Source organism: Lutzomyia longipalpis, chromosome 1, assembly GCF_024334085.1.
Source record: "Lutzomyia longipalpis isolate SR_M1_2022 chromosome 1, ASM2433408v1".
Taxonomy (NCBI): domain Eukaryota; kingdom Metazoa; phylum Arthropoda; class Insecta; order Diptera; family Psychodidae; genus Lutzomyia; species Lutzomyia longipalpis.
The window spans coordinates 39,696,875-39,721,796 of record NC_074707.1 but is presented as its reverse complement, the minus strand read 5'-3'; the positions used below and the strand labels follow the sequence as shown (position 1 = coordinate 39,721,796).

Sequence of the window (24,922 nt, the reverse complement as noted above, 5' to 3'; positions counted from 1 at the left end):
CTATAACAAAAATACTCAAAGTTTATTACTCTGAATATTATAGTTAAGGGATGTATGTACCCTAAACCACCCTGCTGTCTCATCTTAGTCATCCTATCCCATCCTATCTCTGCCTGCCAAATGTTCGACGTTTAGATGAAAAGGGAGGAATTTGCAGATATTTGTCAAAGTTACCAAGAATTCTTCTCATCCACTTTGTCCTCGGCTCGAGCCGTTCTCTCCCCAACTCTTGTCTGACTGTCACCCCCACAGATGAGCTCCTGAAATTGCTAAGAGCCTTGGGATAAAATTAATATTTGCAATGGATATTAGACGCGAACGAATATTAAATTGAAGACATGAGAAACAATTTATTTAGAACGTCCGCGCGTATCGCAAAATATTGCGCCCAACAAATTGAATTCCTGATTTTGGGTGTTAATAAATTGATAATATGATTGGCTCATTTATTTGTATGACAGAAGAATTTATTGTCTGCTTTATGGGGGTGGGAGACGAGTATTGAAAAAAAGAGGACATATACATACTTTCTCCCACGCTCTGCCCAATTTACGATCTAATATCCTCGCTGTGATTAAGGATAATTGAATTTGATGTTGACAGCATTGGATGGAATTATTGCACATTAATTAATCACATTTCAACTCAATTGGATGACAAAATTCAATAAATTGTAGGGCAAAATTAAATGAATGGAGGCTAGTCAGCCCACCCACGTTCTAGTTATATATTTACACTCATCCCCCCGTGATTTTGTATTCAAAGAATTCCATTTGGATTTCCTGTTAATTGATGAACAAATGGGATTCGATTGTTTTCAATTGTGCGCGAAAAAGGCCCGAGGATTTACAGATACGATATGTAGAATGCTAGCCCATCAAATATTCAATCCCCATATTTTATTGCTATTCATGAAATATTTCTACAAATAGCGAGATTTTGAGCTTTTCACCTTGCTCTACGATTTATTGCTGCTGGGAAGATTAAAAGGGCAATTTATTTTATTTACGTGCTACACACAGAGATGTCCATTTGGTTTTATTGCACATGTTTGATATGTTTCTATTTCACCCTCTCCCAGCTCATATATGATTCTGCACCACATACATATTGTAGCTGTTCAAACTTTTTATGACCCCTTTTTGACAAACAAATTTTACGACGCGGTCAAAGGTCGATTTCCAAGGAAAATTTTAATTTTTCTCGTTGGGAAAAATAATTGATTTTTGTATTTTATTTCTCTATTTGTGCATAAATTCTAATAGAGAATTCATACATCCCGCCCATATGTCTGATATCTAATTTATCTTTAGTATTTTGGGCTAAAAAAAATATTTTGGAATGTAGCCAAAATGTAATATAAAACATAACTCTCAAGCTCTAAAACAATAATCAAAAAATCATAAATTTTATAAGAAATATTGTGCCAAAAGCATAAAGTTAAGCATCAACTGGAGAATTGAATCATAAAAGCAAAAAAAAATAGATAAGAAAAATAAATCGACTTTTCCCGTTTGACGGTTAGAGAATCTTTCTTTGTATCTTCTGAAGCTCTCTTGAAGATTTGTTTCTGTAATTAATAATTGGAGAAGGAATACAATTAATTAAATAAGTGACCTACATTTCATTTCTTCGAACAAGATGAACTCAATTCATAAACTCAGAACTTTATAGGAGATCTCTTAGCCTAAGTCTTTGAGCCCGCACCTGTCCCACGCTCGTGACCCAAATAAAGAGCAGGCTTAAGGATAAATTGATAGTTTAGTTAGACAATATTTTTTCGATGCAAAAAAACATCCTTGTCATAATTTAAACCTAGTTAGATATCTCTTGGAGCTTTGGGAGCTTCCGTAATATGCCGTTGACGCCTACTCAAGTTATGTCGGCTGTAGTTTACTTATAATATTATTAAGGATACTACCCACAATCCAATTGAAATTTACGAAATCACAAAAAAATCCACAATTTCCCGCTCCGTCGTATCACAATAATTGAGGCTGTAAATTGAGTTTCAATCCCACCGCCGCAAAGTGGATCCTTTTTTTCGGCATAGGACTGCGTGTATGCCCCCCAAAAGTTGAAAGAAAAAAAAGAATGGGCGAGGAAAAAAATCGATTTTCATTTGGGATTTTGCAAGATTCTCCGCACCATAATTCCTTCCCAAATTTGAATACTTCGTGCAGAAATGTGTCGATTCTCCTATTTGAATTTTCGGTAAGGGTATTCTAATTTGAATTCCCCAGAGCACACCCTTGAGATGCCAGAGTCACTCGCTTTGCCTCGCGGATTAAGCAACATCATCGTACCAAATGGGGTGGCTCTTGATGAGGTGCTGTCCTCCCCCATCCGCATCTTGGGAATGGTATGAGGAAGGCAAATTGAGAAAATTCCACACAATTGCCCCTCAATCTCGTATTCGCTACACAAACTATTAATATCGCTAAATAATATTAAAAGGAAAGTTCGCGATTATATTAAAATTGTATGTACATTTATTGCTGTAGTAAATGCGAAAAGTTTCGAGCGCTTTACAACGCGGCGAGAAAGTGTTGTTGCTTATGAAGGGAAAATATTCAATGATGGGAGATTCGTGCATCTCAAGTTGGTTGAAAAGCAACGGGAGGTGCACTCCTACATTTACCATAGTAGTACGCCAGTCATCTACCAACCCTCCCCTCATAAGTCGACACCTTGCCAAGGGAAATACCAGCTCGTGAATAGTTGGTGGTTGGGGGTGTATTGAGGTAATTGGAAGATGACGGTTGTGTGGTTGACGCTCTCTATATTCGCAATGAAGACTCAAATGGCAAATGCATATGAATTTTCATTGCATCGCACATTCTTGTGGATTCCTCAGTGCACTTCCTCGGGAATTTCACCATCATGGTGCGCGACAGAATCAACAAAACTGAATGATATTTCTCTTTCAAAAGACTTTCCCTTCTTCATCTGCCCATCGTGTTGGTTGTATGATGATGCTACAGCAGTGGAGAATGGGGCGAGTGTATTAACTCAATAAAGAAGTTTATATTTATCGCCGAAGCTTACAGAATTTGATTATGAACTTCTTAACGTTTTCTCCTTCATTGCTTTCTTCGAAAGTTCAGCAAGAAGGAAAAAAAAACCAATGTGATGGAGAAAAAATTTGTGGTTATAACCCTTTAAAAACTTTTCTGTGTGGGTTTTCAATAAAACAAAATGATTCTGAATTTGAGAAATTAATGGATATTTCGTGATGGGAGCTTGAAGTGCGGTATTGATATCTTTATGCCCTTTATGCTCTGGCTTGCGTTTTGAATTTTCCCTATAGATTTTCCGAGGAAAAAGCTCACTCAGCTGCTATGCGGAGGAAGCTTTTGAAACGTTTTAAATTCTTTCAGCTTTTCTTTAAAATTATAAGAACAAATTATTTTTTAAGCTCAAAATTTTAAAACTTTTTTTTTGAAAGATGTTCTTCTAATGCGAAATAACGTCAATTCCCTTTAAAACTAAAAGAAAATCCTATGAGTTATGTATGTGTAGGTACTACAATGCAGGGGCGTAGCGAGGGGGGGGGTTTTGGGGGTTATAACCCCCCCCCTCGAGTCAAATTAACTCAAGAACAGTTTGACACCGTATCAGAAAAATCGCTAAAATTTTCGATTTTGGGATCGTTTTTTTCTCATTTTCTTTTATTTTAATATCAATAAATGTCTAAAAGAAAAAAAAACAAGAATTTAGAGCTACCAAATTACTATTAATAGCCACAAAAATTTTCATTTTCTGATTCACTGATCAGAATTATTCGTTTTTTTTGCTAAGATTCACTCAAAATCCATTTGATATTGGATTAAATTCATTAGTCAGACAGACTTAAGTTTTCTCAAGAAATACTTAGATTTTCTTAAGATTTTTTTAAAAGTTTTCTTAAGAATGTGTTAAGTTTTCAAAAGATTTCTTACGAATTCTTAAGGAAAAACTTTAGATAGTAAAAAAAATTAAGATTTTTAAGCTTTCTTAAACGAAACGATCATTGGGTGAATTTCACCCAATGAGTAAAATTTTCTACTAAGTCAGTCTTAAGATTTCTGAGAGGATTTTTCAAGTTTTCTCAAAAAAAAATTTAAAATCTTTAAAGATATACTTAGGTGAAAATTAAGATATTTTAATTCAGTTTGAATCGAGCGAAATGCATGTTTTTCGATGATTTTTACTAATTTAGATGCATGAAAACAATCCGGAAGTCTTCGTAAAATATGAATTTGAACCGAATCAGCCTGATTAAAGAAATTCTAAGTTTCGATTGTGAAAATTAAGGAAATTCTATATTTTCATTAAAAAAAATCAAATTTTTCTTAAGAAAACTTGAGAAATTCTTTAAAAAAAAGTTTTTTAAGAAAATTTATAACATTCTTAGAGATCTTAAAACAATATGACTAATGAATTTCACCGAATGAGCAGTACTGTGAGAACATTTTGTTCTTATAAAAAATGAAATCAAAAACTTGATTTGTAATCATTTTGGCTATATGGATTTTGAAGGAGTTCAACAGCCGTATTTTAATTGTAATAAAGAAGAAGAAAATTCTACCCCCTGTCGTACAATTTCAAAAGTAAAAACCCCCCCTAAAATTTGGCTCTGGCTACGCCCCTGCTACAATGAGTTATGTATGTATGTAGTTTCTCCGTTTAATGACTACAGTGAATCTTTATGGATGCTATGGGCTTGATGTAAGGAAAAGTATATACGAGTATTTTTTGGGAAAGACTCTACGTGCCACTTTGGCAAATACCAGCACTCTTTTCGTTCACACAAATTTCCCATTGTGCTCCACCACACCATATACATACACAGAATCCTTGACAGAATCACCTTCTCACTGGTGTGGCAATATATTACGCTCCTCTAATATGCTCCACACCATCCTTAAGACAAACACTAGCACGTCTCCGCCACAGTGTCTCACCAAGAGGTAGAGTTGAAAAACGATGCGACATCTAAAGTATCTAGAAACGATAAAGACACACGAAAATAATTCTCTGCAATGGTGCAAAATTTATGTCAATTACGTTCCTCCCATTGAGATGTTCTCGCATATTTTCACAAAATGCCAAGAGGACTCTTTTGCACCCCCATCTCGTACGCTTTTTAATTTTATATTTTTGCCAGATATTTATTGCGATTTTACGCGTCGCGCTCACATACCGAGAAGCACGCACTGTGACTCCGAAATATAAAACATGCCCTTTAAAAACCTCGGGATGGGTCCTTGGAGAATTTCCCAATGTGCCTGTGAGAAATTCTTGAGATTTCTTGACTTTCCCTGCTTCTATATGGCATATGGCGCAGTGGGAAAAAAGAGAATAAACTCACTGGAGATGCTGGCAATGAACTTTGATTTAGGTTTTTCAGAGACTTCTTTTGCATAAACTTTCTATAACGTATCATACTTTATTTGGGAAAATTATTTTTCTCAGAAAAAAAAATGATACATAAGAATCTTAATCCTCTAATATTTAAATCTTTTAACATTCTTAAAGACGTGAGCTAAAGTAAACTATTTATAGATTTCTCAGTAAAAGCTTCTAAACCTGGTGTTAAATCAAATATTTGATCAAATTTCAAATATTGAATAAATGTATCAAATTTTATGCTTGACTCATATATTGTTGCTGCTTTGATGCTAACATGTCATATTTCCTGGAAATATTCAAAAACTTTTTCATTTATCCGCATACAAAAATTATTGAGGGAATAAAGAGCTTTTTATGCGATTTTTGTATGAACATTTGGGGTTAAAAGTAAAATCCATTAAAAAGGATCTAAAGTTTTGTTTTTTATTCATTTCCAGGAATTTTGTCATATTTTCAGGGATCAAAAATAGATTTTCCGTGATCCTCCTCATCCTATTTTGCAATAGTTGCTGCTTTGTGAATTTCAAATTACTTACATTTTACCATTTAAGTCTCATTTTGCTCCACATAAACTTTTAACCATCGCATATTTTTCACTTTACCCCATGTGAAGCGAAATTGCTAAAAATATTACATTATTAAACACCCACACTTTTCCCCAACAACTTAATCGCATTTGACTAACTCAACTTTGATAAAGGGAGATGATCCCACGATTTTCGTGGGTGGTTAATTAAAATCCCAGTAAGGCTTCATCGCAGATCCAATAAATATCCATTTCAGGTTTCATCAATTACCTCCATCACTTTATCTTCCACCTACCTACCCCGGGTCAGCTTCAACTCGGGATGGCGCGGAAGGTATGCTCTGCCGGTGTATATATGACGTTCATCGGGAGTCGGAAGGATGGAAGGCAGATACACAAAAGTATGCTTTATATGTGTATGGCGGATTCGCGTGAATGGATGATATACCGCAGAGGATGACAATGACGAATATTGGACTTTATGCAGAGGATAGCGGGTGCGAGGTCTACGCACCAAGCACGCAATAATGCTCATACATATACCTACCTATGTGGAATTCCTCTTGTTTTAGCCACGACGATCATGAGCCGTCCCCAAAAGAGCTCGATCTCAATTTATCACATATTCATATGTTGAATATACCTATACATACATACATAATATATGTAGGTATGTATATAATGTGAAGAGTTGTGAATCTCTAGAACAATACAACAGCCCCCTCTCGCGCTGACATTTCCGATATTGATGAAGAATGTGAGGTATTGGTTGCTTCATTTAGGCTTCTACCCTTGATTGATTGTCCTGATATATGGGGAAAAGTTCACAAGGAGCAATTTTTCCACACACTCGCGTGATTATTGCTCCAACACACCGGAAATTATACATTCTGATGGGAATATGAATAAATTTTCTGTTCTGTGATTTTTCTCATTGCTTCCTTTTGAAGCAAGCCAGCATCTGCTCAGTGTTTTCGTTGCTTATTTCCTGGGCAATGATGAATAGGCACGTATAGCCCCAATGTTATGAAATGCGCGCTTTTGCTAATGCCAAAAGGAATAATTGAGTGGTGTGTGCGTGCTCTTCCCGGAGAGCATTCTCAAGGAGTCAGACAAAAGTAAATAATTAATAGAACATCCCTGGTCGGGTTTTTCATATGGATTAATCTTAATTTGCGATATAAAGCGTATTGCTGAAAATTTCCTATGACAACACTTCAAAGACTCTCCCCGATGTAAAGGTAAAATCTCTTGTTTCCTCCATGGAAAACCCTTTTGGCACGGAAGGGTATTAAGCAAATTATTAGCATTCACAATGAGGCGGTTTTCTCCCAGGATAAATTTATGCAAATAAACATTCTCATACTCATTGCCATCGCACAGTGACTGGCATAGCACCCACAAAATCAACCAACATATTGACTTCCTCTCTACACCATGCTACATCAACTTTACAAAATATGTATATTCTCAGGTATTAACGTATACAATTTAATGTGAAGCCATAAGTTGTTTTTTGAACATTATTTTGAATTAATTAATTGGAAAAATGAATTTTATTTTCATATAAAGTTAAATAAATTCAAAATATTTGCCCACCTGAGCTTTCATTTAATATCCATCAAGCAAAAAAATCCAAATACCTACAAGTACCACGTGCAAGTTCATTAACCTTATTTGATAACTTAAATAGACTTTATTACGTATAATCGCTGGGCGAAGGGAAAATTTGGCAAAATGGAACAATCAGCCGGAAAAATGTATTATAAATTACATAACTCCTTATCTGCAATTTCGCTTTAGGGGGTTGGAACAATAAAATTTACTCCTTTTCCCCACCCACTTTTCCCGCGTAATTCAAACATAAATTGGAATGAGTTTTATAATTCTTCTGCAAAGTCACTTAAATTCTCATCGTTGGGCCACATAGAAAAATGTCTGGAGGGTTTAATAAAGTCCCAACACAACTTCTCCAACATTCTTTTCTTCTCGTGCACTAAATTAAAAATGAAATATGACCACCTTTGGGCTGCGGGAGAAAACTACCGCCACCAATAGAATTATGGTTGAGGCTGAAGTTGATGTTGGGTTGTATGGGTGGTGAGTGAAAATGGCACCAATGTGGGGATTGCGCGCTATGCTCATCCCTCTGTGTGGTGGATTCAACCATAGGGTCACAGTGTATACGTAGAGGGATTGCAAGGTACCTCCAAGTGGGAGCTTTCATAGCTGCTATATACCCACTTTCCGTGGCTCAGTGGTGTGCCTTTGTTTGGTGACTCAAACAGTGAGACAAGAAACGATGAAGTAGCAAAGCTTTAATATACGAGCGCAAAGGAGCAAGTCACAGGCAGATAACTTGCCAGATAATCCTGATACTATTAATTTAAAATCGAATTTTAATCTTTTTCCTGATTCTTCATATTTTGCATTGTCATCATTTCACTTTAATCTTTCTTAATATATAAAGCTGAAAAGTCTGTCTGTCTGTCTGTCTGTTTGTCTGTGGCACATGAACTCCTCCTAAACGGCTGGGCCGATTTTCATGAAATTTGGTATGGGGGTAGAGGGGGTCAATACGAGTTGCAAGCGCTATATGGGATTCCGCCCCAACCCCCCTTTATAGCGCCCCCACAGAAAAATTGATTTTTTCTCATTTTCTACCTGCTGAAGGGTCAGATAACGGGATTTTTTTATTTTTAGAATTTCTCGTGGTACCGTATTATTCATCCCCCCTATTAATATACGCCCACCTTTTATAGCTTAAAATGGAGTTTGCTCACACGTGATTGGGGGCTCGGGTTGACTAGTTATTAATATACTTCATCAATTCATTTTAAGCTAACTATAGGATTTTTAATTTAAACAAAAAAAAAGAAAATGATATTTGAACGATTTATGATTAATATTCTTTGTTTAACTTCTAATTGTCTCTAAAAGGTCTTTTGGTTGCTTTCATTTTATAATGAACTAATAGACCACTCATTAAGTTGCTTGTAGGCCTCTGAATAAGGTTCCCTAAGTAGGTATTCCCTCTATAAATTAATAGTTAATCCAAAATTAAATTATTAGAGCACACAGTGATTTATAACTGCCACAATACAATTCTGATTTTATCTCTTAGCATCAAGAGATTGGAACCACCAAACTAATTTAATCTCTCGATTAATTTACGGCAATCTAATGAACTACTAATTTATGGCGTGATAGATTTTACTACTTGAAGGTTAATCTTTACATGCTGACAAAGAAATCCAACTTCTTAGAATTCGAATCAATTTAATTCAAATAACTGCGTATTGCAGTTTCTCAGATAACTCGGTCACGTATGCAATTTAACTTTTTTTTAATAGAATTTCTTTGAAATTGAGAAAACTAATTATTTTATATTATTCTAAATGATTTTTTACTTAATTAAAATTTTTAATTAAAACGCTATGTGAAGTTTTGAAAGGAAAAAAATAAAATAAATAAATTTTAACAAACATTTAATTATACAAAAACACATTTAATTTTTGAAGAACTGACGTGAATTAATTTTAATAAGTTAATCATTTTTTTAAATCGAATTTTATACAATAGAGAATCAACCAACAATTCAAATATAAAGTGTCTATTATGTACCTACCTACATGTACTTTGTAAACTTTCCCTCCACTACATAAAAGAACTTCATAATGGGAATGAATTTCAAGAAAAATTCTGTGTCATATTCAGGTTCATTTTTCTCATAGTATGGTACTTCATTCGAAGGACTAATGGTGATGGTGCTCAAAGTTTTAAACTTTTTTTTTCCATTCGCATAGCGAAGAAAACACTTCTGTAGAAAAGAATGTGCAACAGAATATTTCGGTCTCATCCTTATATCCTTAATGACTTATATCCCGTGGAAAAAGAAGGAGAGAGTTTTGGGTATATATTTGCTTGGAAAGTTTGAAGTGATTTGTGTGAAGTTACACAAACCCGTGAATTTTGCATCAGATTTTGGTGGAGTCGTGCACCACGAATGAGTAACCCAAGAGTCTCGCTTATTGCAATATGGCTTTAGGGTTTGCCCTATAGCGGAAGGGAGGCGTACGACCGCAAAATGGTGAACTTGGTATAAGAAAGCTCGCATGGAAAATGTTACAAAATTGTTGTGTTTTATACACTACCACGATGTGCTCGATACTCCAGCCCCAGCACCGTTTGCTGAGACAGCCGGCATGAGCATGAAAGTACCAATAAATCACCCCCTTGTTTTATTCTGCTCGCGCCGCGTTGCACAAAACAAGCACAAGAGTACTCCAACCCACTTTGCTGTACTTTTAGCCACAAATAACTCTTGCATTTTAAGTGTTTTTCCTCACGTGCGTTTAGTGTTTGGGGTATTTTTCACCCCACCGCACCCACATGTCCATTTCAGGGGGCTGCCAAATAGACATTTCCTGCTGCTCTTCAGGCAAACAAAAAACCCATGAAATTCACCCTATTTTCCCCCAACAATTGCTTTATAGTGCAGTTGCAATGAAAATTTTTCACATTCCACATAGACCGCAATCTTTTTAGCACTTCTTATGTGCCAGATAGAGAGAGAGAGAGTGAATCTCATGAATTTTTATTTCCTGGATTTTCTGCAAGTTTTAACTGTGTTTGTTGTTCTGGGATTATGTAACGTATGTGCCTACAAGTGATCTTAATGGTTGTACTGAATTTTGTTTTTCACACACAAGCCCAAAGCTTTCCAGCCAAAGCTTCCGGCCAAAGAGGTTTACAATTTTCATCTTTTATGCTCTCTGGAGCTTATTCTGGAGGAAATAATTTTGCAAATGAACCTGAAAAATTCGATATTTTTTACTTTGAATTTTCCACATAAAAGAAAATTCCAACTGTGAAAGCATATCAAAATGTAATATAGCAATGTTAGTGAAAGTGTTATAAAATTCTGCAAATTCAAGAGAGAAAATCACATTTATACGATAAAATTCCTGAGCCAAGAGCCACAGCAGAATTTATCACCAAAGTTGAACACCCCTCTGTGAGAGTTGTCGAGTGAGGAGAAAATCCTCAAAATTGTGCCATCAGATCGTTTTTCTCTCTTTTCTTGGCAACACAGAAATTCCTCTTCATTTTCTCCCGCACCCATACAGTGTGTTTAAGTATATGCGGTGGTGTTCTCATGTTCCCGCGTGCTATAAAAGAGCAATAAATTCACAAAAAGGAGCAAAGTCGTCTCTCAGCAAATTTCCGTTCCCTGCATATGTTCACTTTACCCAGAAGCTCCAATTTCTCACGCCTGCCCTTCGAGAGGATACACGGATCCCCGCATTGTTGGTCGATGGTGTGGTGAGAAATTCAGATGATGCGGTGTCTTATAAATACCCCGATCATCATCATTATGTTTACGCTCATGGTGGAAGTCTCGGTGGTCAGGGAGATGCGAGATGATTGATAGATTGGTTCTTCACCAAGCTCGTGTGTGAGAGGATATCCAAAACCATTCAGATTATTAATGATCGCGTAATATTCCCCAAAGGGAGCGATTGAGCTGCGCAATATTGAATGGGTGCAGAAGAAGAAGAGATCTTCTTTCGCAGGGGTGGGAGGGAGTGCACAATGATTTGGTGTTTTCGCCCATCTTCACCGTATGGTATTGAGCATTATAAGAAATTGAAGGGATGGGATTTTATTGGGTCGCCTTGTGTTCTTATCATCCAATAAGTGGCAAATAATGTAATGAATATTATACATACCCACATTGAGAATACTTCAACCACCGCATGGCACGACATCTCCCACGATGCTCTTCATTTTTTATCCAAACCCTCCACTATTCCTTCATGCATTTTTTATGTACATTCGGGTCCCATATGCATATTCACGAGATACCATTCACAAATTGAAATCCATCAGAAAACCCCAGAAGATACCCCAAGAAGGGCAAAAAAAACACACTTTCGCATTAATATTTATTAATAAATTTTATTTAATTTCAATGATCATGGAGTATATGTACACATTAACTTGGTCTCTAACGCAAATTAATTTTTTCTTCTCAATGTATCTCATTTAACACGGTCATACATCTACATTTGATTTTCATTTTAACTATATACACGAGATTTTATTTATCTTTATTTCCTTCTTGTACATTTGAATTTATTTTGTCTTTTAAAAATTTCTTACGCTTCTGCAGGATAATTTTGGGCTATTTTTTATATGTTTAATTAATTTATTCTTTTTTTTTTACAAAATTCCATTTAAAATTTCCTTATAGTGTCTTTTACTTTTAACACTTACATATTAACTTCTGTGTTTTGTAATTTACTCCAGCACCAAACTTACAGAATTAGTTATATGTATGTAGGTTTTTTTTTTCTTATAAAGTTGATTTGCAAGCTAAACAATAAATTACAGGAACGTTTTAGAATAAAAAAAACGATGGAGAACATATTATTTTTTCCCTTTATAATGTGGCCGGATTAATACTGATGAGCTTTCCCATTTCATTTTATATGTATGTATACCTGATGAAAGAGATAATTTTTCCTGATACGTCATTCAATAAAATGTAATTAAATTAAACAATTGAATGTAGAACAATGCTATGTGCCCCGGTAGAGAAACCCTTCTACCGTAATATATGTTGAGCTGTGGCACTATGTGTGTCTAGGGTTGGACTGCTCTGGGTGAAAGAGTGAGATGAGTCGTTAGCTCTATGCCGCTCATCAGGCACTCATAGGTATTAGTAACCCATTGCCGCTCGTCCGATTCAGTTCGGGACCCGTTAGCTCTTCAAATAAGGGTAGTTAATAGCCCCTGTAGGAATATCGTCCTACATGAAAATGTTTATTCTCCTTTAAATTTAATCTTCTCTTAAAATATACAATTTTCTTTTAAAAATGGGATTAACATTATCTTTCACGAAGAACAATTAAATATACAAAATCGTCCAGTTTGTTACAATGAACCTAAACTTTATTTATCTAAAAACTCTTTACATCTTTTCCTGGATTCGACACTGAAATGCTTCAATAAAATTTTCATTGCTGAGAAAACTTTTAATACCCTTTCAAACAATTTTCCGCGTATTTAACTGCTTAATATCCCAAAAATACAAACACTATATAACCAACTATTATGTTTCATGTTGTTTAAAAACTTTCTTTCGTCTTTGGAAGTTGCTGTTGGATGGAGATTCGTGAGATAGAGAAAACGGAAAAACTTAAGAATCTCTGCAATAATTCATTGCACGAATGGGCTTTGGGTCTTAATTAATGTTGCAACATTGTGTCGGATGTTTCTTCTTGAGAAAAATTGTGCTTTTGGGTTACCATTTGGAGGGCACATTTTCCTTCCATACTACATAATAATTTTCCCACCTCTCTCGTGGTTTCTTTTACAAAATGAAAATTAATATGACAACGGTGAGTACAACAAGTCGCGTTGGTGCTGAAGATAGAACAGGATAACCATGACCAACGTGATGTATGGCGGCTGGATTTTCACCTGCAATAGAGGGAAATTAAAACGACAAAATATGATTTCACGAACATTCCGCCTAATCATCGCATAATGAATTCTGCTCATGAGGGTGGAAAATGAATTTATAATTAAAAATGTCATTGTATTAAATTACATATGATGCGGTATTATGGTGTGTGCGTGTGATGTATTGTGAAAGAGAAATAGGAAAATTTTATAAAAGAGAAGCTTTCAGTTAGAAATTGATTATTAATTTCATTTTAGAAGCAACTTCTGATTAATTTTACGCAATTTGATGGTAGTGAAAAATTTTAAAAGGTAATTATTTTGTTCAATGATTATATTCATTAATGAATTCGATGATTGAGACTCCAACGTGCACCATTATTAAATTACATAAAATGCATAAAATATTAGAGAAGAATTGCTATCTAATCAACTGGAAAACAAAACATTCTAATTATTTTAATAGGATTATAATAACAATGCATAAATATTGTGAAATAATTTTTGAAAATAAGAGAAATATTTTGCACAACATTTGCTTTATCTCAAAATTCAAAATTGAAAACATAAATCGATTCTGATAAAATTAATTGGAATTTTAGGAACAAGTCAAATATTTTGGAGCAAAATACTTCGCCTGTTTTGTATCCTTCAAAATGCTCCATTTCAGCAGACTATATAGAATTTCTGTCAAGGGGATAAAATTCCAGAAGCAGAATCTATTCCGGACGAATTTTGCCTGTGTTCATTATACCCGGCCGTATTTTATTATTTCATCAGCGAGAGTGGGATTTAAGCTGCCAGTAATATTTAATTTAATATAAATTGGAATCCAATTATTGGCACACCCCAAAGTTATTAGGTAATTAAATTAAAATTCCATTAAAATATTGCACGAAAATTAAAATGAGTGTTTCCCTTTGAATAAAAAATCAATCTCTGTTTTTGCTAATTAATTTATATCTTGTCAATTTGTTTACCACGAAACCACCCTCGTTTTTGTCAAATCCTCCCAAACATCATGGCATTTTCCTCTCTGATTATCAGATTTTTCGTCTTTCATCACGTCTCATTCCACGTCCCACCACCACACCGTATTCATATACACCGTCAATTGATACGTATGCTAATGGCAATGAGTGAGACGTGTTGATGTTGAATAAAAATCAGAAAGAACATTTTTTTTATTTTCCTTTCAGCAAAAAAAAATAATGTCACATACCCTTGTAGAGTTGAAATATAATTTTTCACCCAACGACCTTTTCGTCTTTTTTTTGACTATGTATGTATGTAACTCATTTCGTGGCTTCGGAGCGTGACCTTCCAAATGGCAACCTCCCTCCATCAGTAAGACGACAATTCAATTTTCACCAATTTCTCACCATCAGGATGCTGAATCGAATGAACCTCCCATGTGGATTGAATAAATAGGGCTGATTTTTTTTCTTGTGGCAGCAACAGAAATATCACTGACTTGATTAACATTTCACCCATTTCATCACATGAGCAAAAAAAAAGCTCGTGAGTTGGAGAAAAAAAAAGCACTTTTTCTTTACCTAAAATTCAATTGAATGTATTGCTTCAATCTCACGAGTTTTTCCTGTATTATTAATGCATATTATGCTTCATTACTTCTTTCAGAATTTTGTTTAAATATAACGTGTTTATTCTTTGATTTTAATAACACCTAATACAATCAATGTTGAAAGCTTGCTTGCCTGAAGAGAAATATTTATTTTTGTTCTAAATTTAAATATCACCCACGATAAATGGATAATTCACCCACAATATCATTGCTGTCTGTGCCAGAATTTCTCCATATTTGCACGTCCTACACAAAACCAAACAGAACCAAATCTTTTATCCTTCTGTGTATGATTTTGATGATTTAAAAATATCTCAACAAATGTATAATAAAACAGAGATAATAACGATTCTTTTATGTGGAAATGGATCAATAAAAATGTAGAAAAAAATATTTTGATTAATAAAAGAGACAAAGAAAAACCGAAAATCTGCATAAAATTTTCCTTTTCACAGGGATGCTGCTTTTTGGAAATTTCATGAATATTTCAACAATTTATCCTCTCCAGAAACTCCTCCTCTGCAAACTTTTCGTCAACTTATCGTGCGCACTTGATATACACAATTTTGTGTGCCAAAGTTGTGGAAGAAATGTGAAAAATATGGATGCTGCGCGTGTGTGTGAAGTTCAGGAAAATGAGCTGGCAAAAGAAAAAGTTTATCAGAAAGCTGCAGGCCATTTTTCTCTTATACCCCACCACACACTTTTCGTCCCTCTCCGTTCAAAGCTTTTGCGTTTTCGTGGAAAATTGGCTCTCGAAGTGTATAGAGGGGGGTGTTGGCCTCCTAAAGTCTGTATGGAATAACAGGGACGCACCCCCACCCACGCGCTTGCACATAAATGAAAACAAACGAAGTGCCAACTCCTCATGGACTCCCTCTCTCCATGAAACGTGAAAGAGTGTCCCACCCTCCTCCATCTCATTCATGGGAAAACGGGGAATCGGGTTGGAAAATATTTATGGAAATTGGTCTTTTTGTTTGCAAATACTAAAAGTTTCCCTAGGAGTGTGTTTTCGACTATAGCATTGTCTTCTGACCTTCCACATCTTTGCAGCTAATGGGACTATTTGTTGACCATACTTTATTAGATTTTGTGATCAACCCCAAAGTTACACGAAAGAAATGAGATTAATTTATAAAAAAAAATAATTAGAACTTTCATTGGGATTTTATGCATGTTTAAAAATCTCTTAGAATTTATTCTAATTCAAATTGATTAATTTAAAATTTCACATAAAAATATAACTGGTTTAGTTTCTTAAAGAAATCCAAAAATTGAAGAGATTATAATGGAAAATTATTCAAATCTTTTCTGATTTTCCATTAAAAAGTAAAAACTAGTAGTTCTTTGGTTGAAAAACTAAAATTTTTAAGTACACCGCCACCACCTCTTCTGAAGGAGATATTCTTTGAAACTTCCTTGAATTTTTTTCCCAAAAAACTTTGTGAATAACATTTTTGTTTTCCCCTTTAAAAAGTTTCAAAACTGTACTCCGAAGCGAACTTTAATCTCTCAAAATGTGCCATCAAATGGGGAGGAAGAGGGTTGGTGAATACATTAACAACGATACAATTACATTCTCTTCCTCATCAATTTCTCTATCTGTGTGTATTCTAATGTGTAAGTTGAGAATCTCGCCTGACACACAGGATAGAGGAGAATCCTCGTGTTATCTCGCAGCAAAAGAAACATCTCAATGGGTGGTAATGTGTATCAGGAGATCTCCAAACATGATGCTATGTACAGTATGGGGAGGGACGAACCAAATCCCCAATGATTGAGGAAACATTAAATTTTTTGCCAGTTACAACGCACGTGTGTGCTAAAATGCTACGAAGACGGCAACCATTTAGATGGGAAGGAATGGGGGATGCTACACACCACCTACCGCCTCGTGGAGCGGAATAAAGCTCTCTTGATTAGCACCAGTTTGTGGGTGTTTCGCTTTCTTCGGGAAGTGTGGATGGGTGTATTTCGTAATGTTGTTTAATCAACACCGCTTGGATTTCCACAAGATTGGAAGCAAAACGATAAAGGGAATGTGATTTCACCAGGCGTCTCCACCGCACCAGGGGCTTCCCACACTATATTCCAAAATATATTCAACTCTATGTCAGCTTTACATCTACAGCTCAGGGGGACATTGCTCTCGATAAATGTGCACCAAAGACGTTTCTTGTGTTCTTTAAAATATAGATTTTCTATATATTGTGCGTATAGGGGGATATATTCATCTCAAATCGAGGGATATCTGAAAGAAATGATACGAAAAACAAGGAAGCTTTAAGGAAGGGGATTGTCTACATATTGCCGTGGCTTCATTCCACATTTGCCCTTCACCTACTTTTGCTAATTTAGACATGAGTATTTTCGTCAAGTTGTTACTTCTAAATTGGAATTGAAAGACTGTTGGAAATTGCAATTGAAAATGTACGTGCAATTCATATTGATTGTCCTCTTTCAACCAACTGGCTGAGCTTTACCGCATTTGCTTCAATTGGAAAATTATCGAGGCAATTGAGCGCACCAATAGATGAAATTTCAATTTTATCCCATATAAGCACAAAGTGCAACGCATGGTGCACAGAAAGCACATACACGTTGAACATATCCAACTCTACCCATAAAGACTAATGCAAAATCGTTACGATGAATAAGAGGAGAGCCTCTCTTTTAGGAACAATCTTGTTTTTTCCCCAACTTGCGATAAAATTTATTTATTCAATCAAAAGTATAAAAATATTCCACTCATGTTTTCAACATTTTGTCCGTATGTTTGCCTCTAATGCCACTTTCTGTCCTCAATTACGCATATTTTCAAACTCTTTTCTCTCCCTCTTCAAAAAGAGAGAAAGTTTGCACAAAGTTTGAAAACTTTCATATAGAGAACCCCCTAAAATCTCTTCTAAAAGGTTTGAGATTTGAAAGTTAGACAACAACCAGAGTAATGGCAAGTTTGCCAACCAACCTCCCCACTCTTCTAACAATCCTCTATACCCTTATGTTTTCAGTAAATGATGGAAACTGTGGAAACATCATTTTCATTACGTATTTGTAGTGGAAAATTGTAAAATTAAAAGTCAACTTTCTTTGCAGAATAACTCCACCCAGAAGCAGTAAAATGGGGGTACTTGGTAGAAATCTTTCAGCAAACACTTGAAAATTAATAAGAAGAAAAAAAGTCATTGCAATTATCTGCTAAATAGCTTGGAAACTTTCTTGGGAAGAAAAAAATCACAAGAAAAATATCTATATAGCTCTCTCGGGGGTACAAGAAAAGCAAATTCCCCATCTGGATCGTTGCCATTGTAGCAGATTTAATTGCACATCTTTTAAGTGAGCTCACCCTTAAAGTTTCCAAGACAGACTTCACCATAAAATGCAGTGTAACGTGTCATGTGGGATATTTTGGTGTGCATCGGGGCGTGAAATAAATCAATTTAGTTCGTCACGTCAAATAAGTGTCTTTCATGGCAATCACTTGAAGACATTTTCAAGAAGTTTGCCATGAATCACACATAATATCACATTCTTTACATTATGAGTTCAAAAAGGGATTTTTTTACCAGTCTCGGAGTTTTTGTGTGTGTCATGTTTAAAAGGAGAAATATGGGAAAATTGTCTTTAACAGAGACACGAGACGTTGACTTTTTGACTGATTTAGATAATTTTTGAAAGGTTCGCAGCAAAAATGACTAGAACGTATGTTTTTCAACAAGTCTGTTTTACAAAGAGACCGAAAAGAGCTTTGAAAAGTTTCCAAATATTTAAATTTTTTGTCGGAAATTTATTTTCCATATATTTTTTTAAATTTTTAGTTGTTAAGCAGAAAGCTTTAAGAGCGATCCCACATGTAAGTATAACGAGCTAAATACTCCAGAGTGAAAGAGCAGACACAGAAAAGCTTACTTTTGTGTCAGAGCTTAATAAAGCTTTTTGCTCAATAAATGCCTCTATCATTGGCATATAATATTATGGCTTATTTTCAACACAAAATAAACTATGGAAAATGTATAACAGCGAACAAAACTTAATAATAAATGTAGATACTGCAATTAACTCACTTCACTATAAACTCACTATAATGCAGTCATTTGCAATGAAAGAAAATAAGTATCAATTGCATTCCAATTCGAAATTTCTCTCTGTACGCTCCGTTTGATATTCAAAGCTCCCACAGGCGCATGGGAAGGTTATTAAATCGTGTTGAGGTGGGTGAAAATTGGAATTGGCTCTACTATAGTCACTATAGTGAATGGAAAAAGTGATGCGTGTATGTGTATGAGATAGAAAATCAAACCACCAGAAGGTTTTCCTGTGAAAATTCCCCCATGAGCTTTGGGGGAGCTTTCGGTGATCGTTGGTCCGAAAATAAATTTATTTTCCCTTCTGTAAAACTCTTCGGCACACATCCTGGTGGTGACAGAACAGGGGAATAATAAATGTCAATTGAAACGTGTTTCATCGATTACGTGTATTCACATATACTGCACATTCATGAGCTTTCGGATATGTCACGTGAGTCTCGTGGAGGATGGTAGGAGGAGTGCTTCGGTGGGGGGGGGGGGCTCTCTAAAAGATTGGCTAATCGGATTGATGTGGTTTTCAATGGCACCACACTACTGTCCAGGACACTATATACACACGACCATATCGAATGCTCACGAGACCAATTATTCTTCCTTCGAGAGAGATGATGGAATACACCAAATGTAACACTCTCGGTTTCTCGCACATACATACGACGACGGATTGTTGTGAGATTTCAAGCGAGATTCCCATTGGGAACAATAGCTAATATTAGTCCAAGACTGAAGATATGTCCTTTGCTATGTATAGCCTGTGAGATTGAGGACCACAAGCGTATAAACTAAAATTATTCTATGATTTGTCTTGCTTTTGCGTCATTTGATTTATCTGGAGTTATCTATTCACCAAGATTTCTCACAATTCCATTGGTTCTGTATGTTATTGATCATATTTTGTGAATTTCATATCTCTGTCTTACAAAATTGCATTTGATCGTAAATTCACGCAAGCAAGAGTTTACCTAACAGATTTTCTTGATTTCCTCAAGAATTGGTACATTTTTGTTAATCTGAGACTTTACTTCTTTAGAGAAACAAAGGAGATTCTTGAATACTAACCTAAAGTCTCAGATTCATTATTTTAAAATTACCAAGAAAGTACAATTAAACTTTTTATACATATGTATATTTAAGTAATTTTTCTTCATAATAGGGGAGACCGGGGTTAAAAAAGTCACTTAAGGGTTTAGAAAAAGCTCAAAATATCATATTTCCCAAACAGATAAAGCAAAATGTAAAGCTCATTTCTTTAGGAAATTTACTGCCCTACAACTCCTTCTCAGATCATTTTGTTCTATCTAGCTAGTTAATATTATATTTTAGGCTTTTCCTAAACCCTTAAGTGACTTTATTAGCCCCGCCCTCCCCTAAGGAGAAAATTATGTTGATTCTTTAATGAAATTGAACGATATTTTAAGTCTAAGTGCTGAGTAAACCATAAGGTAGAAAAATAATTAAAATTCCAATTCGTGTGAAATAAAAAAAAATTCTGCAGAAGTTTTCCAAATGCTGCAAAAGTAGTGGTGACGCCTGGCCATACGAAGCTTTTGTAGTCATTTATGAAGATATTCGATAACATTGTCTGCGAAATGCAATTTTTTTAATTGAATTTCATTCAGTGCGTGTTTGATTGGAGTATTGTATCCTGCAATATCAAACGTTACTGTTGATTAAATATTCCGAATATTACTTGGCCAAGAACCACGAATTTCAGAACACAGAGATTTTTTTCACAAAGTTCTGAAAGAAAAACTTCAAAAAATCGCAGAATTTTTTTTAAACATCCTCAATTAACGCTAATTAATTGAATGACAAACATAACAAAATTCTCCTAAATCGTGCAGCATAAATTGTTTATGCCACGAGGAAGAGTCTGCTGAAATCGAGCATGGACATTACACAATTCATACATTGTAATGGTAAGATAATCATTCTCTTGACTTTCTAAACTTTGAAGTGAATATTCTTGTGTTACAAGTTAGTGTACTGGTACATTTGCCACCCTCATCTTTGCAAAAGCTTTCCCAAAGTGAAAGCATATGGAGAGATATAAGTTTTCAACATGCTTATAAAGTGTTTCCTGAAATCGTGATCACTTGTTAACCCCTTATTTATAGGGTATATCTTTCTATGTATGTATGTTGAAATTTGACAATGCTATAAAGTCTCAAATGTTACGCTTACCATTGAATATGTGGACAACTGTGCTGGCAGGAACGGCACTATTGGGTACACATGAATAGTTGCCGGCATGGGAATAGGATGTCTGGTCAATCAGTAGCTCTGAATACCGATTATCTGCCTCTGTGGTCACGTTGACACCCCGATCTGAGTCGTAGTTTATCATTCGATTGTTGTGATACCAAAAAATATACAATGGTGGCTCTGTACTCTGCTGCACCCGACAGGCTAGTCGTAGTGTCGAGCCTGGTTTTAAGTACTTCTCCGAGGGGCCAGTAATTTCAGCTCTTGCCTCTGAAAATGGGGAAAAAAATTGCACCCCCAGACAGGGTAGCAGTTAAAAATTAGCTCTTAGGTCTAAAGTGCCTCTCTTACTATATATGTTATGTATGTTAAGTACGCCCTCAAACAATGTGGCGGAGGCACAAAAAAAAAGTGGACAACGTTGTAGAGGGGGTGTCGCAAGAAGCAACATATTACCGTCATTAAGTATTTATTTTCAGAGAACTATTGAGACTTTTTCATGACCCACCCACAGCCGTGAGGTTGGAAAATTGTGGAAATATGCAGCATTTGTTGTTGTAGAGTGAGCAGCGAGATTGTCATTCGTACTGCTCTTTTAATTTAATAGCCCCTCGTAAAATGTAATAACTTTATTCAGTTGCCAGTGTATGAACATAAAAGCCCCTCCTCAACGGAGAGACAATGGAAGTTATCGGATCATTTTATGACAAGGACAGAAGAATCTCATCACTGAGCCCCCCTCGTGCCAATGAGAAAAACCTCATCGGAATAATCTGGCACTCTCATGCGTTCATCATACAAGCAGCATTCATCTCACCCACATATGGCATTGACATATGCCACATACATAAAGTGCGAAAAGACAATTCTGTGGGAAGTGATCGTAACTCCAGGACTAATTACATGATTCACAGATTTATGCAATAAAATACTCACCCACAACGTCTAATTGAATCATAATCGACGACGGTGGATGCGAAGAAACCTGGCATTCGTACACACCGGAATCCCTCAGTTGGACAAATTTTATTTGCAGAGTCCACTCCTGGGGAAATTCAATTAAACACGTCCTGAGTGTTTATATATGGTTAAATGACAGGGACTCAATGTTACATGAAATTATTCTTTGTCTGCACTCTCTTGGGGATTTGTTGTGTGCCTTGGTAGAGGTATAAAGACCTCATTTCTGTCATGAACAATTACCACCTTGAATATGTCTTTACGGTTATTTTGGCAGTAGGTACGTTAAACAAGCTTTGAGAGAGCTTTATGGTACACAATATGTAGTGAAATTTTGGAGATTAAATTAGAATTGTTGGAATTAATTTGAAATGAATGATTATATTATTCTCTGAGAACTCTAAAAAACAATGAAATAATTTAAACATTTTAATTAAATAAAAGTCACAGAAAAATTCAATTATTGGCTCTGATATTTAATTGCTTCAATTTTGCTCTTAATTGTAATGGTAGAATTTATGTGAAAATGTGATTTTTTAAAAAATGTATTGTGCAATTAATTTTAAAAAAAATGTTGGGTAGAATGTTGATGGGGTAAGCAAAATTAAACATTTCTCGCATTCCATATACATAGCGGAACATAATGTTTGTATATCTACAAATGGTTTGTAGGCGTAGAAGTTTATGGGGTAATGTGAATCACAGGTCCAGGCACCGAAATAAATCTAATTCAATGAAACTTACATCAGTGTCTTCTCTGTGGATGGCATTGAAACGCTCATCGCTGCTGTAGGTCGTCATACCCACTGTTAGCAAGTGATAATCGTCCTTACTCCTTCGGATCCAGGACACCTTGAAATTAAAATCATTTCTTATGTCATTATCTCTTCTGTCTCTATTCTCTGCACACCCCGCATGCACCACACCCCCATCGTTTTGTTTGGTGGACTCTTTTCTCATTGGGGATCACTTTCAACATGCCCCATTCGTGTGACGTGAAAGCTCCCTCTCAAGAGGGTGGATTGTGAGCAAAGAGAAAAATTATCCCATTAATATTCGAGTTTCTTGGGGTGGCCCAACCACTTGCCGTCATATAGCCACAGAAAGATGGAATGGGGACGGAGAGGCCCAGAGAATCAAGAGCGAACACCATGCGGAGGAAAAAGGACAAGGAGGACGCAAAAAGCTCTTTGGTGGAATTATAAAACTCGTCCCGATTTGGCGACGACATGGTGAATGGCTCACTTGGAATTAGATGTCAGAAGCGATGAAAAATTGTGCTAGAATCACGCTTTGTTTTAACACTCTCTACCCCACACCCCGCTGGTGTAGCCCGGCTATATGCAGGAAAATAATTTTTCGCTCTTTGATGTCATCTGCATTTTGTCCAACATGCTAATTTTTCGTTTCTGCCACTTTAAGAAGATTTAAATCTCCATCAAATTGATATTTTTTTCCCTCAGACAAGACGCGAAAAAAATCCAACTTCAGCGAAATATATAACGAAGTATTTTATTCTTAATTCTTGAGTTGTCTGGTGATTGGGAGCCTCACAGTGTGAGGAGTGTGCAGGAAATTTTGCTGCATCACGATATATAAAAAAGATTCAATTAAATTGCAATTGCTTGAAATCCCATGAAACTTTTGAAGAGTAAAATGAATTATGAAAACTAATAGAATTTTAGAAGAACTTTTCAGCATAATTACCTGATGTGGGATAATTATATACAGTCGTGCTCTTGTGGTAGGACCGTCGTCAAAATGACTTCTCCGCGGTAAAACGGCTTCAGAATGAAGTATTTTGCCTTCGCAGTGGGACAATTAGTACTATTGGAAAGGTAGGATACTAATTGTCCCACTGCGAAGGCAAAATTCCTCATTCTGAAGCCGTTTTACCGCGGAGAAGTCATTTTGACGACGGTCCTACCACGAGAGCACGACTGTAATTAATTAAACCTCTCAAAAAAGAATTCAATATTAAATAAAATTTTGTTAAGATGATACCACAGGTGTGAAATTTTCTTCTGATGCTGACATCTAATTTATGAGTTTGGGAAAAAAAAGTGGTGCAAAATGTTATCTAATTTAGACGAGAATAGTAGCAGTGATTGTGTGAACCAAATGGAGCTGCCACCGTGGCACTCCATTATGGTCCATTTCTTCATTTTCCACCACCCAAACCCAATATATATATGTGTTTGGAGGATGATCATGTGAAGTGAGAAAACGAATTTTGCAGACTTTCGTGTGTTTTATATGTCTAGTGAGGTGAATGTAATGAAATGAAAGCACATAATACAGGAGAGAGATCTCTGAATGGGGATAATGAATTAAATTTCTATTCACTTCACACGTTATATTGCATACATCCAAATGTTTCGATTAAAATGGGGGTTGAAGTGCAGTGTGGCAACACAAGATAAATAGTGGAGTCAAAGACTAACTTCTCTATGGGTGGTGTCCCAGAATATTGAAAGAACAGTGCAAAAGTGTAAAATGTGTACAAAAGGGTAGTGGTGGGATTTTCAAGTTTGCCTTATAGGTTACCCCCTATGTATGTATGTATGTATATGTTGTAGAGTAGTTAGAGGAAAAGTTCCTTCGAGACTCCACTTTCGAGAATGCACATAATCTCCTCGTTCACTCTACCACCCCAGAGCCAAAACCCCCTTACAAGCCGAAAGTATATGA

General features: G+C 35.7%; 2 protein-coding genes across 3 annotated transcripts in view; one reads left to right on the top strand and one right to left on the bottom strand.

Annotated features, from left to right (window-relative positions):
• Nucleotides 1-24,922, top strand: part of LOC129787307 (DNA-binding protein RFX2) — an 865,065-nt gene that overhangs the window by 713,993 nt on the left and 126,150 nt on the right. The gene's annotated exons all lie outside the window — the stretch shown is intronic.
• The window catches only part of LOC129787331 (uncharacterized), a 36,482-nt gene continuing 24,305 nt past the window's right edge, over nucleotides 12,746-24,922 (bottom strand). Inside the window, exons 4-7 of the mRNA XM_055822862.1 lie at nucleotides 22,976-23,083; nucleotides 22,208-22,316; nucleotides 21,251-21,541; nucleotides 12,746-13,408 (exon numbers count right to left, since the gene is read on the bottom strand). Coding sequence (XP_055678837.1) covers nucleotides 13,299-13,408; nucleotides 21,251-21,541; nucleotides 22,208-22,316; nucleotides 22,976-23,083 — 618 coding nt within the window. The 3' untranslated portion in view covers nucleotides 12,746-13,298. The remainder of the gene's footprint in view (nucleotides 13,409-21,250; nucleotides 21,542-22,207; nucleotides 22,317-22,975; nucleotides 23,084-24,922) is intronic.